The following is a 13,792-nucleotide window of genomic DNA, read 5'->3' on the forward strand; positions in this document are numbered from 1 at the left end:
AGACTGTTCTCATGCTTTTTCATGCTGTTCTCAGTCCTCGAAATCTTTACAGAACATCTTTTAGACCAATCAGAGCCTGCTTTGTCTTCATGTTCTCCTGTGCATTCTGATCCTGTCTCTTGGTCTACATAAGGGGTTGAACACTACATAATGGTCTTAGAATGCAACTAAAGGGAAGTTAAACATTACATACGCTTTTCCTCCTTTTCAGTATGAAATAATCAGTATCTGGATAGAAATCAGATTTTTAGGAGCCTAGACTGAGCACAATCCTTTCTCTCTCAAAGATCAAATAAACACATACATGTTATGTACACATACACAGACACGCATGTTTTGGTAAAAGTTAATAACAGGAGTTGGGTCCTTCTGTTAAATTTGTAGTCAGTACAGCATGTTCCATTCACTTTGACAGGTTCTACCAGTCTGAGAGAAATTTCTTGTATTCCGTGTAACAACACTGTTGTAGCTATGACATCTGAGGATCTAAATATGGACAAGGTCCGTTGAAAGAGGGAGTATATTTGAATTGACCTCTTTGGTTAGCTGGAAAGCAAGCAAATACTGCGGCATAAGAAAGAGGCACACTATGTTGGAAAACACTATCCCATCCCCTGGCAGCTGCTTTGATGAGCAAACCACCCCAGCCTACACCTATCCCTCTCCCAAGTGAGACCGTTAGCAACAGAATCCAGACTTCCAAGGAACTAGAAAACTGCAAATATTAGAATTGGCAGAGGATTCGGATAAACACTTTTGCACTGAAAATCTGTTGCAAATGTGACTGCAGGGCTCTACGCAATGCAACGTCTGACGGAATTCTTGTGGGGACAAGACTCAGTCCCGGGGAGGTTTGAGCCTGCAACTCATTCTGATTCCAGGGTCTAGGCTCCAGTTCATCAAAGAATCTTAAGAATTTAGTTGCTTTGATGTGAATGGTTTAGGCTCATGCTGAAGTAAAGCTACTGCTTACGTGCTTTTCTGAACTAGCATCCTAGGTAGGGGCTAAAGAAAGATGAAATTAATTTGTCAGACTAAGTTGCACTGTGTATTGCCCTGGCCATCTTGCAGTTTTCCTCTTGCAGCTAAACTAGTTAACGGAAACAGCTTCTAGAAGCTTACTCATGTAAACTAATTTAAGGGATAAGTAAACAAAATAACTAGATTAAGATTTCAGTCAAGTAAATACTGAAAGTTTCTACGAAACACAGACATATTGGGTTGGGGGTTTCTGGTCAGATTATTGAAGTTTGTATCTGCCTCAGCATATTCTGGATCACTTTGGTGTTAAACAAATAAACTCAATGCTCCGCCTGGCAAATCATCTGATCACTTCAACCGTGACAACACAATGCAATCTTGGTTTCGTAGCTTAAAATAATGTTCCTTGCTTTCCTGTGCTGCCTCACGTTAACAGCTGCAAGTGATAACAGTCTCTCCGAACCAGCACTGCTCCTGAGAGACTTGCCAGTAACACTTGTGTGTAAATACGTGAATATACTGGCTGTTAGTGCTGAGGTTCAGGTCTTACTTGCTTTCATTGACTTGCACAGTAATTGGTGCATTCAACTCCTCTCTGCTTCCCTTTGTAAGTCCAAAAATCCAGGTAACTAAAGACAGCTCAATAGGCAACTTAAGTCAGTGTTTTTAAGGTGGTTTGAGATCCTTGTGTTAGCATGCTGATGTCTGCAGCTAGTGCTTGCGTAAGAGGAGGGTCATGGTTCAGAGGGGCTTGTGTGTGAGCAAGGGGCTCCCACAGAAAAAAAATAAGGATATTGTGGGTTTAGTCTATGTAAAGAGGTAAGGGGGAAAAATGATAATCTACTGATTACAGAGACTCAGTATGAGAAGCTTTTCTCCTTGGCTTAGGAAGAGCCATTCTCTTGCGGCGAGACAGGTGAAGAGCGTCGGGGTTTGTTTCCCAGGGCCAGCTGCACAGGTCGAAGGGGTAGGAATACTCTCCCCAGGCCTCCAGTTTCCCATCCCCTTATCTCCGCAAGCCAGGAGCGCTGCCCCGTGCCCCTCCGCATCTCGACCTGCAGAGCCCACGTCTCCGCTCCTTGCTCCTCGTGGCTCCGCTGTTTACCACGGGTTTCTTACCTGCCGCTGCGCATCTGCACATCCCCTGTCCCCGCTCTCGCTTCTCCCTGGCAGGGGGAGGAGGTTTTCTGCCGACGGCCACAGGGTTGCGGAGAGCCGCGGGGGGCCGCTGCTGCCCCCCAGCCAGCACGGTGGGGGCTGCCTGCCCTGGCACGGCCTGCCTGGGGTGGGCAGGAGGAGGAGGAGGAGGAAGGCCCTTGCTCTGCCCCTGTCTGAGCCACCTGAATTGCCCGGTGGGCGAGCGCAGGGCAGGGCCGCGACAACCTGGAGTACCGCCGCTCGCAGCAGGGCTGGGGTTCCCTACAGCCTCTGACTTCCTTCCTTTCAAGCTTGGGGAAGTAAGCTTGTCCAGCTTGAGCTTGCCCTACAATCCCCCTTCTGTCCGTTTGCCTTTCTAAGTGCTAGAACAGTTCCAACCCCGTCAGGAGCGGGCAGGGAGCCCCCCAGGCGGCCCGGCCCGGCCCTGCGCGCTGGGCACCTGCCCCGGCCGCCCGGGGGCACCGGGCGCTGCCGGTGCGGCTGCACCCGGGCGGCGGCGGGAAGGAGGCGCTGCCCGCCGGCCCCGTCCCCGCTGGAAGCCGAGCGGGACGCGCCGCACCTCGTCCCTCTTCCAGGGAGCTGGGGGCGGGTGAACGCCCCGCTCCGGGCGGCGGAGCCCCGGCGAGCGGCAGCCCCGCGGCCGCTCCCGGCGCGGCGCCGGGCAGGCACGACTGAGTCCGCCGCAACTTGTCGGCCGGCGGTAAACAGGAAGCCCCTCGGCGGGGCCGGGGCCGGGCCGAGGCGGGGCCTGGCGCGGCCGCCCGCCCTCCCGCCTCCCGCGCCGCGGAGCCGAGGGGCCGCACGGCTCGGCCCGGCCCGGCCCGGCCCGCGGCGGCCGCTGACAGGGCGGAGCGGCGGCGGCGGCGTGCCCCGTCGAGGCGCCCGGGAAGGCGCCGAGAATGAAATTGCTGTGGAAAGCGAAAAGGGTAACCGGGCGTCCCGTCCCCCCCTTGCCCTGCCCGCGGGGTGCCGGTGCCGGCGGGGTGGCCCGGGCGCGCCGCTCCCCGCAGCCTCGCCGGAGCCGCAGCGCGCTGCCGCCTCCCTGCTCGTCGCCGCTCGGAGCGATGCTGCCTTCCCCAGGAACCGTGAGCCCGCGCCTGGGGCCGGGAGGGTGCTCCGGAGGGGGGGAGTCCCCCACCCCCGGGAGAAGCGGGGACGCGGGGGCTCTGCCTGCGCTTTTGTCCGGGTAATCAGCTGGGAAACGAGGAGTCATTGCAGCACCTGTTCGCTTCGAGTTTGGAGGACGTTGCGCTACTTCTTTTTCTGTTATCATTGTTATTTTTTTTAACCCGCTTTCTAGTGTTTGTGAGTTTTAAAGCCTCGACTCCGTAAAGTTTTTCGTAGCTTGGAATAATAGGTTTTGAAAAGCAAACCACCGGCTCTTTGGATCCGTCCTGTCAAAAGAAATAAAAGGTTGGTGTATTTTAAACTTCGAAGCTAACAAGCATTTAAAGGCTGCCTGCCTAAGTAATTCTGCAGTTTTAAAAAGTGCAATTCCTTCCATAAATGAAAGGCCAAAGAGATTAATTGCTTTGGAAAGGGGGGGAGGGGAGGGAAGAGAAGACTGCTAATCAAACCCAAACTGTTTCCTTAGAAAAGACTTTATACAACTATTTAAAGTATGTGCTAGTCTAGGAAAAACAGTTGAATGGGAACTCAAGGTATCTTGATACCACAGGAGAGGACAGTTTGCCAAGAATATCTCCAGAATATATCCTCAATCTGAAAGTATCCCGTATTGCTTTGATTGTTGTATTTACTTTGTGCAGCCCATCTTCTGCCCTCAGGTCTGCGTGAAGCAGTACAGCACCTGGGGTAGAGTGCGGTTAGCAGAGGAGTGAAAATGTTCTTTTTCTTTCTCTCTTTTTTTTTTTGTTTTGTTTTGTTTTTTTTTTTTCCCCCTTTCTCCTTTCCCTGGCAGAGTGCAATTCAGGATGTGGGTGAAGAGGTGGAAGAGGGAGCCATTTTCCATGTCACCCTGAAACGAGTGCAGGTTCAGCACGCTGCCAAGGAAGGAGCAAACTGGATAGGCGTAAGTAAAGCTGGCGCGGTGGCGTTTTGGAAGGCTGCTCATGGGCTTTGGAGCCTGCTCCAGGGAGCTGAATTCCACACGAATCGTTAATGATAGTAACTTTTAGCACTGACTGCTCTCACTGTTGAAAAAACCCAAAACAGTGAAGTTGACTGCCTGGGTCATCTGAAATAACTCTCTCCTTGTGTTGACTCTTTTCTTGTCATGCAGACAAGCTTTGACCAGTTGTGGCGAGGGGTCGGGGTCGGATGATACTTAGTGCAGGAGTAAGGATCTTAGCTTATGGCCTGAGAAGCTGAACATTTAGCAGTTGTTTCAGACTGGGCTATGGCTTGTTTCTGCTGCTAGGAACCTTTCTCAGGTCTCCCAAATTAGTAGTCATAGTATTTTGACTAATGAAGATCTGTCGGAAGTTAGCGGAAACTTCCTGAGAAGTTAAGTGAATATAGGTTTGGGTCTTATTTTTGTAGTGCTTTCTCAGCTAGGTTAGAAATTACTTGTCTGCATGTCTGCAGGAATTACAGCTCTGTACTGTTTGTCAAAGGTACATTTTAAAGCATGAAGGCTTTAGTGGTAAGTAGATTGAGCTGAAATGCACACGCACTCAATTTGGCATGCTGCCCAGTGCTTCACCTCTGTCAGGCCAAGTCCCCAGCTGATAGAAAATGTCCTCACTTCATTGGAATCAGTGCAGCTGTGGCAGTTTGAGCCAGATCTTCAGGAGCTGGCTCTAGCTTTTGTATTATTTTGTTATGTTTCTATATTTTCTTCAGGATCAGAGGCAATGATGTAAGAACTTGGTTTGATGTAGTATCCAGACTGATATTTTAAAGACTTTTAAAACTGCCCTGAGATTTATATCAAATCGTGTTCTTGTGAAGTTCCATGACATACAGCAATGCAGCGGTGCTGAATCCACAGTCAAGAAAGATAAGCAAATTCTGTCCTGCATAGAGATAGTGCTTAGAAGCTCCCCTTCCTATGTTTCCAAGAAGTACATAGAGTTCCAGTCAGAACAGATAATTTCAAATCTGCTTCCTTCGAGTGGCAGATTTCCCGCCTCTGCCTCCTGTTTTTCCCAGGAGAAAATATTAGAAAGTATTTACGAGCTCCTGTAAATAGATCAGGCTAGAGAAAAAGGCATATTGGTAACTGGAATAAAAGTTTTAAGAGGAGTAGCAAGGAATTTGAATGACGTGGCTAGAAAGAGAAGGTTGTATGAGGTTCAGCTTACTCCCGAGGATGTAAAGGCAGCCTGTAGGGAGGCTGGCACCTGTGTGTTGAACCGGATGGTGCTATTGTCCATGAAGCAAAGACAGCAAAGCAGAAAAGACAGGTGAAAAATTTAGAGTTCTGTGGTGTTTGTTGGTCTTGAACTGACAGCCAGGTACCCATGAAATGAACCAAGGACAAGCTGAATCGTAGCTTAGCCAGAAGCAGATAAGAACAGTAGAGCAGTGGCTGTAAAAGTAGACGAGCTGCTAAACACCTGAATTTCTGTTGCCAGGAGCAGTATGCTGACAGAGTATGAATGGCATCGGAAGAGGTGAACTCCAGTCAGTGGTTTTATGTAAATAGTAAACTGAAAAGTAAACAGTTAGTTGACAGAGAAAGGAAAAAGCAGCAGGTAGAGAAGGAAGTGGAGAGATGGGGGGAATGTTTAAGAGGCGAGAGACTGAAAGAGATTTTGATTAGCTGAGGGATGGGACTGTGGAGGGCAAATGGGACAAGAGAATGTGTATGATGTGGATGGGATCCACTGGACAAATGAAAGGATTAGAGGATGACCACGGGAAAGAAACTTCTGCATTTGTCAAATGATAGAAATGAGAATTGTTCAAGGGTTCCTTTGCAAGGAGGAACAAGGGCTGGAGAATTTGAGGAGCTGGGACTGCAGGTGTGGAACGAGATTGAATTGAAATACTGAAACTGCTCGACTGTGGAGCAGACACAGTTGAAGATAGGAGGGATGGAAAAAAGGCCTTTCTCTTGAAGATGCTTGGCCTGGTGGTTGTGTTTGTGCTGTATGCCAGTGGATGCGTACACTGAAGATGAACCACAGCTAGGGGCTAGCAGAATGGGCCTTACGTTAGTGGAAAGAGAAAAGAAGGAATGGGGTAAGACAGTAAGGCAGGAAGAAAATGATTGACCATGTAAATAGCAAAGAGGCAAGTGAGGGGGTAGTTTAAGGCTACCTGGTTAGAGGAATGTTCTCAGCAACTGGCCAGAATTGTACCAAGGCAGTAGATACTAGTGCCGGCCAGTTCTTTCATCCAGTATGAGGTGATGCTGTGTCAGTGCGATTTGCCTTAAGTTCTGTAGAAAGGTAAGTAGAGTAGGTCTGTGAGATGCTTAGCTTTACAGTGGCACACTTGGAAACTGTGGAATGTGTTTGGTGAAGTCAAGTAAGGTAGGAAGTTCAGATAGTTGAATGTATGAGCTTGGAAGTTGGAGAGACCAAACTGCAAACACTACCTTGACTTCTAGTTTGAATAAGGGAAAAAACCTTTCAGACCAGGGCGCATGAATAATGATCTAAGAAAGATGCTATTTTTTTTTTTTAGGAGTTAGACTTTGAGAAATAGAGAAAAGCTCTTGTCAGCAGAGAAAGCTGTATCTAAGAGTTAAACTAAGAGTTGGTGAAGTCAAGCCTCACAAAGGAAGTGAACACAAACAGATCACGTTTTGTCAGCCGTATGAGAACAACAAAAGAATAAGTCTGCTTCCTAGAGAGAACGAGATAGGAATTAAAATTAATCTATATATAACCCAAAAAACCAAATGAATTTTTACCTGTTTTCTATAAGGATGACAAAGGTCAACCTAGAGGTTGATGGTAATGATGGCGCGTGGGGCTTTTTCATGTCTTCAAGCTTTGTTTCCAAGAGCTTAATGTGCCCATGCTGGGCATCTGGTAGTGTCCATCCCCAAACTACCAAGGAACTGGTGTAAGAAATGATAGTCAAGCAGCAAGAAGTTTTAATTCATCGATCAAGTCAGAAATGCTGTTGTATGGCTGGAGAACAGCAGCGGTGCCTGTATTTGGTGTGGGGAAGGTGTGATTTAGGTGGGTAGGAGACAGTGATCTCATGAAGATAACTGCTCTGATTTAAAAAAGCTGTGGGCTTAAACTGTTTGAAAATCTGCCCATCTTGAATCTTGAAATCACTGAAAAAAATTAGGGATGATAAAATATTTTTAAGTACCTGTTGAAGAAGAGCTGCTGCTGCAGCTTTAATATGTGAAATAATATAAACACGAACAATCCCTACAAGTCTCTTAAAATGATTTCTAGCAGTTTAATGTTTTGCTGACAAACTCAGGTTTAGATTTTCAGGGTTTGGTGTTGTTTTTTTGGTTTGCTTTGGTTTTTGGTGTGGGGTTTGTTTTTTGTTTTTTTTTTTTTTTAACTTTCTCCCAGTATGATATCTTGGGGAAGTTGCAGTGTTGCAATTAGCAGAGAAATTTGTGCGTGTATCATACTTGGGAGCAGATTCAGCCCTTGTTTGGTACACATTCACATTAGTGGATGAGACGCCTTTACACACGCTGAGTAGAATATGGCCGTAAATCAGTACATCATGGTTTGGACAATCTGCTGGATAGAAAATTAATAGTTAAATACGGTGGTGCAGGCGTTCTTCCCTGTTTGAAAGTGGTTGCATTGTATAAGTGGTTATTGTCAAAAGTCTATTTTAATTGTACGATGAAAAGTCAGCAAGAAAATGTAGTGGTTTTTTTTCTCCTGAGCAAGTTTTGCTTAGGGAAAATTTGAATGGAGGCGGGCGATGTATAGCACCAATAACAAACAGTATTCTTAGAGTGTTTCTGTAATGGTGATGCCATATATAATTCTATATATACCTTTAAGTCAGGTGTATAACAAATTATACACCTTTATATCAGCCATGAGATCCACGGAACAAAGTTTTTCAAGTTATTCTGGTGTAATTTCACTCATTCCCTGTGGGGTTGCGTTTGGGGTAACAGTGGGGTTTGGTGCAGTAGTACTGTGTGTTGCCTTGTCTGTTTATAAAAGGTATGAATGGGTTCATGACACAAGCCCAAGTTACCAGTCTGTTTGAGCAGATGTAAACCCACAGTGCTTCCAGAAATTCTTACAGCTTGCACCCAAGCTTGTGTTCCTTGCATCAGCCTGTGTGTTTCTGCAGCCGTGGGGTGAACTTGTGCGGGTTAAACCTGAGCCTAGGAGGTGAAATAAAGGGCTCTGTTTTGGCTGGACCACTTTCCCAGCCCACTTGGCTGCAGCAGGTGGACAGAAAAGGGCCTCTGGGAATGGGTTCTTTCAGTGGCTTAAACTCAAGGTGAAATGGTGCCATTTTGCAGTTGAGATGTGGCTGCAAGTCTCCTAGGGCCTCTGCTTACCTACTGCGTCTATACTCTTTACAGGCTGTTGACAGGTCTTTGTGTCTTGATGGTGCAAGATGATCCTGGCTCTTCCAGGCCTTCCTACAGACACAGAGGCACTTTTCTGCCAAAAATCTGTGCCTGGGCCCACTTCTTGTTAGAAAGTCCAGAACACTGTGGGATACTGCTGTTATTCCTGATTTTTCTTTTCCTGTCTGGTCTATTTGTTTGGTTTTGGGGTTTTGTTTTTGTTTTTTAATACAGGAGGTTGTATTTTAATGTAACAGTAAGATTTGTTGGACCTTGTTAAGCTGGGAAATGAGATGTCCTCGTGCCAGAGTAGCAGGGCTTTAGACTAATATTAAAGACCTCTGTCTTGTTTAAAACAAAAAAGGGTGTCTATTATAAATAATTCAAAAGCAATGGAAGGTCGTGATGTAAATATGAAGTGGATGGGTGATCCGTTCCTAATTATTTTATGAATAGGTTAACTTTTTTCTTTGTGCTTTTGTCAATATACCAAGCCAGAGTTGGTAGTGACTGTAAGTCATTAACATGCTGTCTTCATGTCCTCAGTCTAGTCCCAAGGTGTTGTGTTAATGTTGGAATATTGTTAGCCTTGTTGTTTCTAACTCATACCTTAGCAGGCAGTTTCTGGAGCAAAACGTCTGGTCAAGCTGTCCATGAACTTCATATTCAGTCCTGGTGGTGGTTGGTCAGGATGAATTTGAGACACGTCAAGGAACCATGGAGAAACTCAGAATGTGGATTGTCTCGTTACTTAGGGGAGCCTCTCAGTCTGTACAAATAACCGACTCGATATTCCAAACTCAGAAGAGCTGTTAAATTATAAACCGTTACTGTAAGGCTGTGAAATGTGACCTAATGATATGCTGTTACTGCGTGATCTCATGATACAGCAGAAGCTCTTACTAGGAGGGGAGGCTGTGATTCCGAAGAGAACCATCACAGCAGTCCCAGCTGAAGGCATGCTGTGGGTGAGTATGTAAGGAGGAAATCTGCAGCGGAATAATGCTGCGATGAAAATGGTTGAACTCCTTAGTTTTTATCCTGAGGTTGCAGGAGAGTTGATGATGCAAAGACTAAGTACTAGAGTGTTGTGTGTTCATGTCCAGTGCAAGTTTGTTTCCTGTAGCATTCTTCTACTGATATATCTAATCTAACCTAAAAAGATTTAAGATTCCCTCCCCCCCCTTGAAATATTTCATGACGGCTTGATTTCTCCTTTGCATAATGCCATTAATCCTAGCTAGGATTTGACTTTGTAAACTCAGTGGAAGTGAATAAAAGTAACTACTTCAAAAAGGTATTTCATTCGTTCAGATGATCTTCCAATAGTTTATTTACATAAATCATAGTGATGTCTGGGGATTTTTGACAGGATTTTTCATTTCACTCATGGCTGCGGACACTCGAATGGGCTCAAGCCATTTCTTTCTCTCAAGGAAAATTACTTTTTTGTTACTGGAGTTCCATTAGTGCTGGTGATATGTGATTATGCACGTCATGTAACTGTGACTGAGGTAAAAGAGCAGGTGTGTCACAGCATGTTTTCCTCAAGCTGAGGATGCAGTCCATCAGTCAGTTTGGTCCCCATTAAACAGCAGCAACAGAAAGAGAACTGTACACCTCCCCATGCTGCCTCTGTAGCTCGGCCTTTCTTAGGTTAGTGATCTGAACATTCCTTCCCAGAGACAGTCAACTCAAGAGGTAGAGGGAAATCTTCTGTTTGATTGCTCTTGTTGATGTATTTTATTTATAATCTCATTTTAAAGTTTTTATCCCACATACTTAACAAATCAGTATTTAAAGTAGTCACAAAAATAATTTTCTGAACCATCCTCTAAATAATGGCAGAATTGAAGGGAATGTTTCTAGTTATTTCAGACTTAAACCAGTCTGTAAGCATGAAAACCAAATGCTGTCTAAGCCCCTCCCCCCAACACCAAACCCTAAATTTGTTGACAAATCTTGTGCCAAATGAAAACTGTAAGAGAAAATGGAAATGTTCTAATGGTAAGTTTGCAAGATGATGTTGGCACCCTCCTTGCAAAAGTATCATGAAATGTTTCACATCCAGATGTGTTCATGACCTTGGGTTCTGTGTGGCAACCCAAAGTTGGTATTTTCAGAAAGGGAATCACAAGTGCTGATGCCAAAGTTGTGGTCAGTTTTCATGTTTATTCAGAAGTTAATGGGGCACTGAGTTACCACTATTGTTCCTCCCAGTAATAATATTATTTGTGGTGTGATGGATTTTCTTTTAGATGATAATATATGTTGGGATCATAAGCTAACTTAATAGCAGTTGGACTGTAAAAGATTGTGTGGAGCGTAGAAGTTATCTTCAAGATAAACTTACTGAAAACCTCTGCTATTTGATACGGCATTTGGTGTTCATTTAGCCAAAAGTGACAAAATCACGTAGTAACTAAAGATGGAGTATTGATGTGGAGGATGGAATTTAATCTTTGTTTCATTGTGAAAGCTGTGTCAGGGATCTGGCTTCTGTCTGATTTTTGTGATTGTTTTGTTTCAACTTTGTAGGCTGGAGGGGACGAGTTCCCTCCAGAACGTACTGTCAGCCAGTACGAAACATGCAAAATCCGGACAATAAAAGCTGGGACTCTGGACAGACTTGTGAAGAATCTTCTGACAGCTTTTGGAGACAGTGATTTCACCTACACCAGTATATTTCTGTCTACATACCGTGCCTTTGCTTCTACTAAGGAAGTACTGGAAATTCTTGAGAGGTAAGAGCCAGTATACAATGGGAACTGAGCCATCATTTACATGATAGGGGGATGTGCTCAGCAATTTCTTCCATTACTTTTAGAGGACATGGACTTAATAACCCGATGGACAGATGTCAAGAGTCCTGCAAAATTCAGAATTTCAGCATAAAGATAAAATGTGTAAATGCGTGCTGCCCACATCCCAGCTGTCATTAAAGCGTAGTCATCAGGCAGCAAAAGTGTGCCGTGTCTGACTGCTAAGGATCCAAACTAGGACCAACGCAAGAAAATTAGTACAGCTTCCCTCTACCCACCCCTCAAAAAAAAAAAAAGAATGCATGGGCTGCAAAGTCATACCTAGAATAGATTAGTATGTTTTTCTGGATACTGATATTTTTGGACCTACACTCTCCTGTTTGGGGGCTGCTGATTTGAGACAGGGATTGTACAAACATAAGAAAGAATTCACTGTCCCCTTCTAGTACTTGACGTGAACATGCAGTCATAAGTATTTGCAGACAGCAGAAGAACTGGATGATGTTCTAAGAATAGCTTAGGGTAAGACTGTTAAATCACATCTGCTGTATCTGTACAAATGCTTAGAACCCACAAGATTAGTTTTCTCACACTGAATTCTAAATGGGACATGATTAGATCGGAGGTGATCTTCTTTTGGGAGGAGAATATTTATTGCATTTTCCCAATCAAGTTTGTGTAGATTATATTTACTTTAAAGAGGAGCTGACTTGCCAAGTGACAGTGTGTCGTGAGAGTGTCTTGCTTCCTAAGCCTGTAAATTGCCAAAGAGGCACAGATTTATCAGAGGAGCCAATAGCTGTGTGCATATAGATTGTCCCTTTTAGCCAGTAATATTTTGTGTATGATTTATTTTACTGACTTTTATAAAAGACACATTTTTAACAGAGAAAGTTGGAATAAATAAATAGTGAGTTGAATTGAATGGAATTTTTCTTTGAATTGCAAATGCTATCTGTACAGACCTGGGATTCTTGCGTGTGAAGCCTTAGACTGATACTTCCACCTCTTCCTTTTGTCCTTTGAAACATTTTGGGTGACTTTGTTAAGAGTTCTGACATGAACCTGCTGGACACAAACTGGCAGCCCGCTACGTGTTCTCTATCTGATGTTACGAGGATGTTGTAGCACAAGCACTTAAAGATGCACTTACTCTCCTCTGACTGTTCAGATTAATTTCAGGTGCCTGTTACCCTTAGTTGGGCACAGAATGCGTAAAATCAGCTTGCCTTATTCTGGACTGTGCGTAATTGTCCGCTTTCAGTCATGAAAGCTGGCTGTAAGGAGCCATGAACTCCGTTACGGAGCTGTATGTCTGAAACAGGGGGCACTGCCGTTGAAAATGAAGGGCATAATCCTGCCTTCGAGGCACGTGCGCTGCCTGTGTAGGTGAGAGATTTTGCTTTGCACTTTTGGAGTCGTGCCCATGGTTTCCTCTTTCCCAGTGGTAATTTTCAGAGTGCCGTGGGCCCTTCCCACTCGTGACAACTGTGTCAGTAGTTTTGGCACGAGTGGGCACTTGTCACCTCGAAAACTTTGTGGGAAATCACTCTTGGAGTAGGAAGAAATGGCAACTACTAGAGAAAGAGAAGCTGCGTTGGAGAAAGTGGTTGTGTTGCAGCCTCATTGCGCCCTGGAATATTGCTCTGGGAAAGGATGGAGTGCCAACAGGCAGAAAGGGTCTTGGAGCTGTGAGCAAGGAAAATGTTTTGGTTGATTCCTCCTGTGTGCAGGCTGCTTCCTGTAAGTGAACAAATTCGGTTGGAAGAAACTGTCTGTCTCTTGAGGACTTTTTTCCTCCTAAGTGACATAATCTTCAAGCTCCTTAGTTTTGCCCAAATGTTAGATTCCGTATTTGAGCTTTTTAGTTGTTGATGAGACTTGTATATGAATTATGCTATTTAGGATTTTGCTTTTATTCAGTCGGAGTTCCTCTAAACACCCGTCTCATTTTTTCAGGTGCGGAAACCCAGAGCCCTCAGGCTGTGAAGAGGATGTAAGCCAGGATTCCTCTGAATCCAAACCAGTCCTGGGGACGTAAGTGTGTTTCTTCACTGTTATTTTGCACAGGAAGCCCCAGTCAGGATTCGGTACTGGGGGAGGCTGTGGGCAGCATAGATGTTGCTTCCTTTGAAATTTCAGAGCACTGTTGGCTTGCTTCAAGAGGCTTGTGTAAAGGCCACATATCAACGGTCTGGTAAGATATCCAGCCCTATAACGCAGAGATCTTTCTGTCAGGGAAATTGTCTCAGAATTCAACATGAGACGAACACATCTAGGCCAAGAGTTAGTTGATTAAACAAAGGAGGAGTGTTTGTTTCCCCTGCTTTACCTCTGGTGGTAAATGGTTATGGCTTGTGACTGATTTCATTGTGCATAACAGCAGTGTCTGCAGACCGAAGCTGGGGTTGTTTCAGGCAGCGTGTGTATGCGTGTTTCTTTGCCACTGGTGCCCCTGTGA

General features: G+C 45.1%; 1 protein-coding gene across 1 annotated transcript in view; it reads left to right on the top strand.

The window, feature by feature from the left end:
* Window positions 1–3,038: 3,038 nt before the first annotated feature.
* Window positions 3,039–13,792, top strand: part of LOC141961092 (ral guanine nucleotide dissociation stimulator-like 1) — a 43,582-nt gene continuing 32,828 nt past the window's right edge. Inside the window, exons 1-4 of the mRNA XM_074907642.1 lie at window positions 3,039–3,065; window positions 4,061–4,171; window positions 11,108–11,313; window positions 13,291–13,368. Coding sequence (XP_074763743.1) covers window positions 3,039–3,065; window positions 4,061–4,171; window positions 11,108–11,313; window positions 13,291–13,368 — 422 coding nt within the window. The remainder of the gene's footprint in view (window positions 3,066–4,060; window positions 4,172–11,107; window positions 11,314–13,290; window positions 13,369–13,792) is intronic.

The sequence above is a fragment of the Athene noctua genome, chromosome 5, assembly GCF_965140245.1.
Source record: "Athene noctua chromosome 5, bAthNoc1.hap1.1, whole genome shotgun sequence".
NCBI lineage: Eukaryota > Metazoa > Chordata > Aves > Strigiformes > Strigidae > Athene > Athene noctua.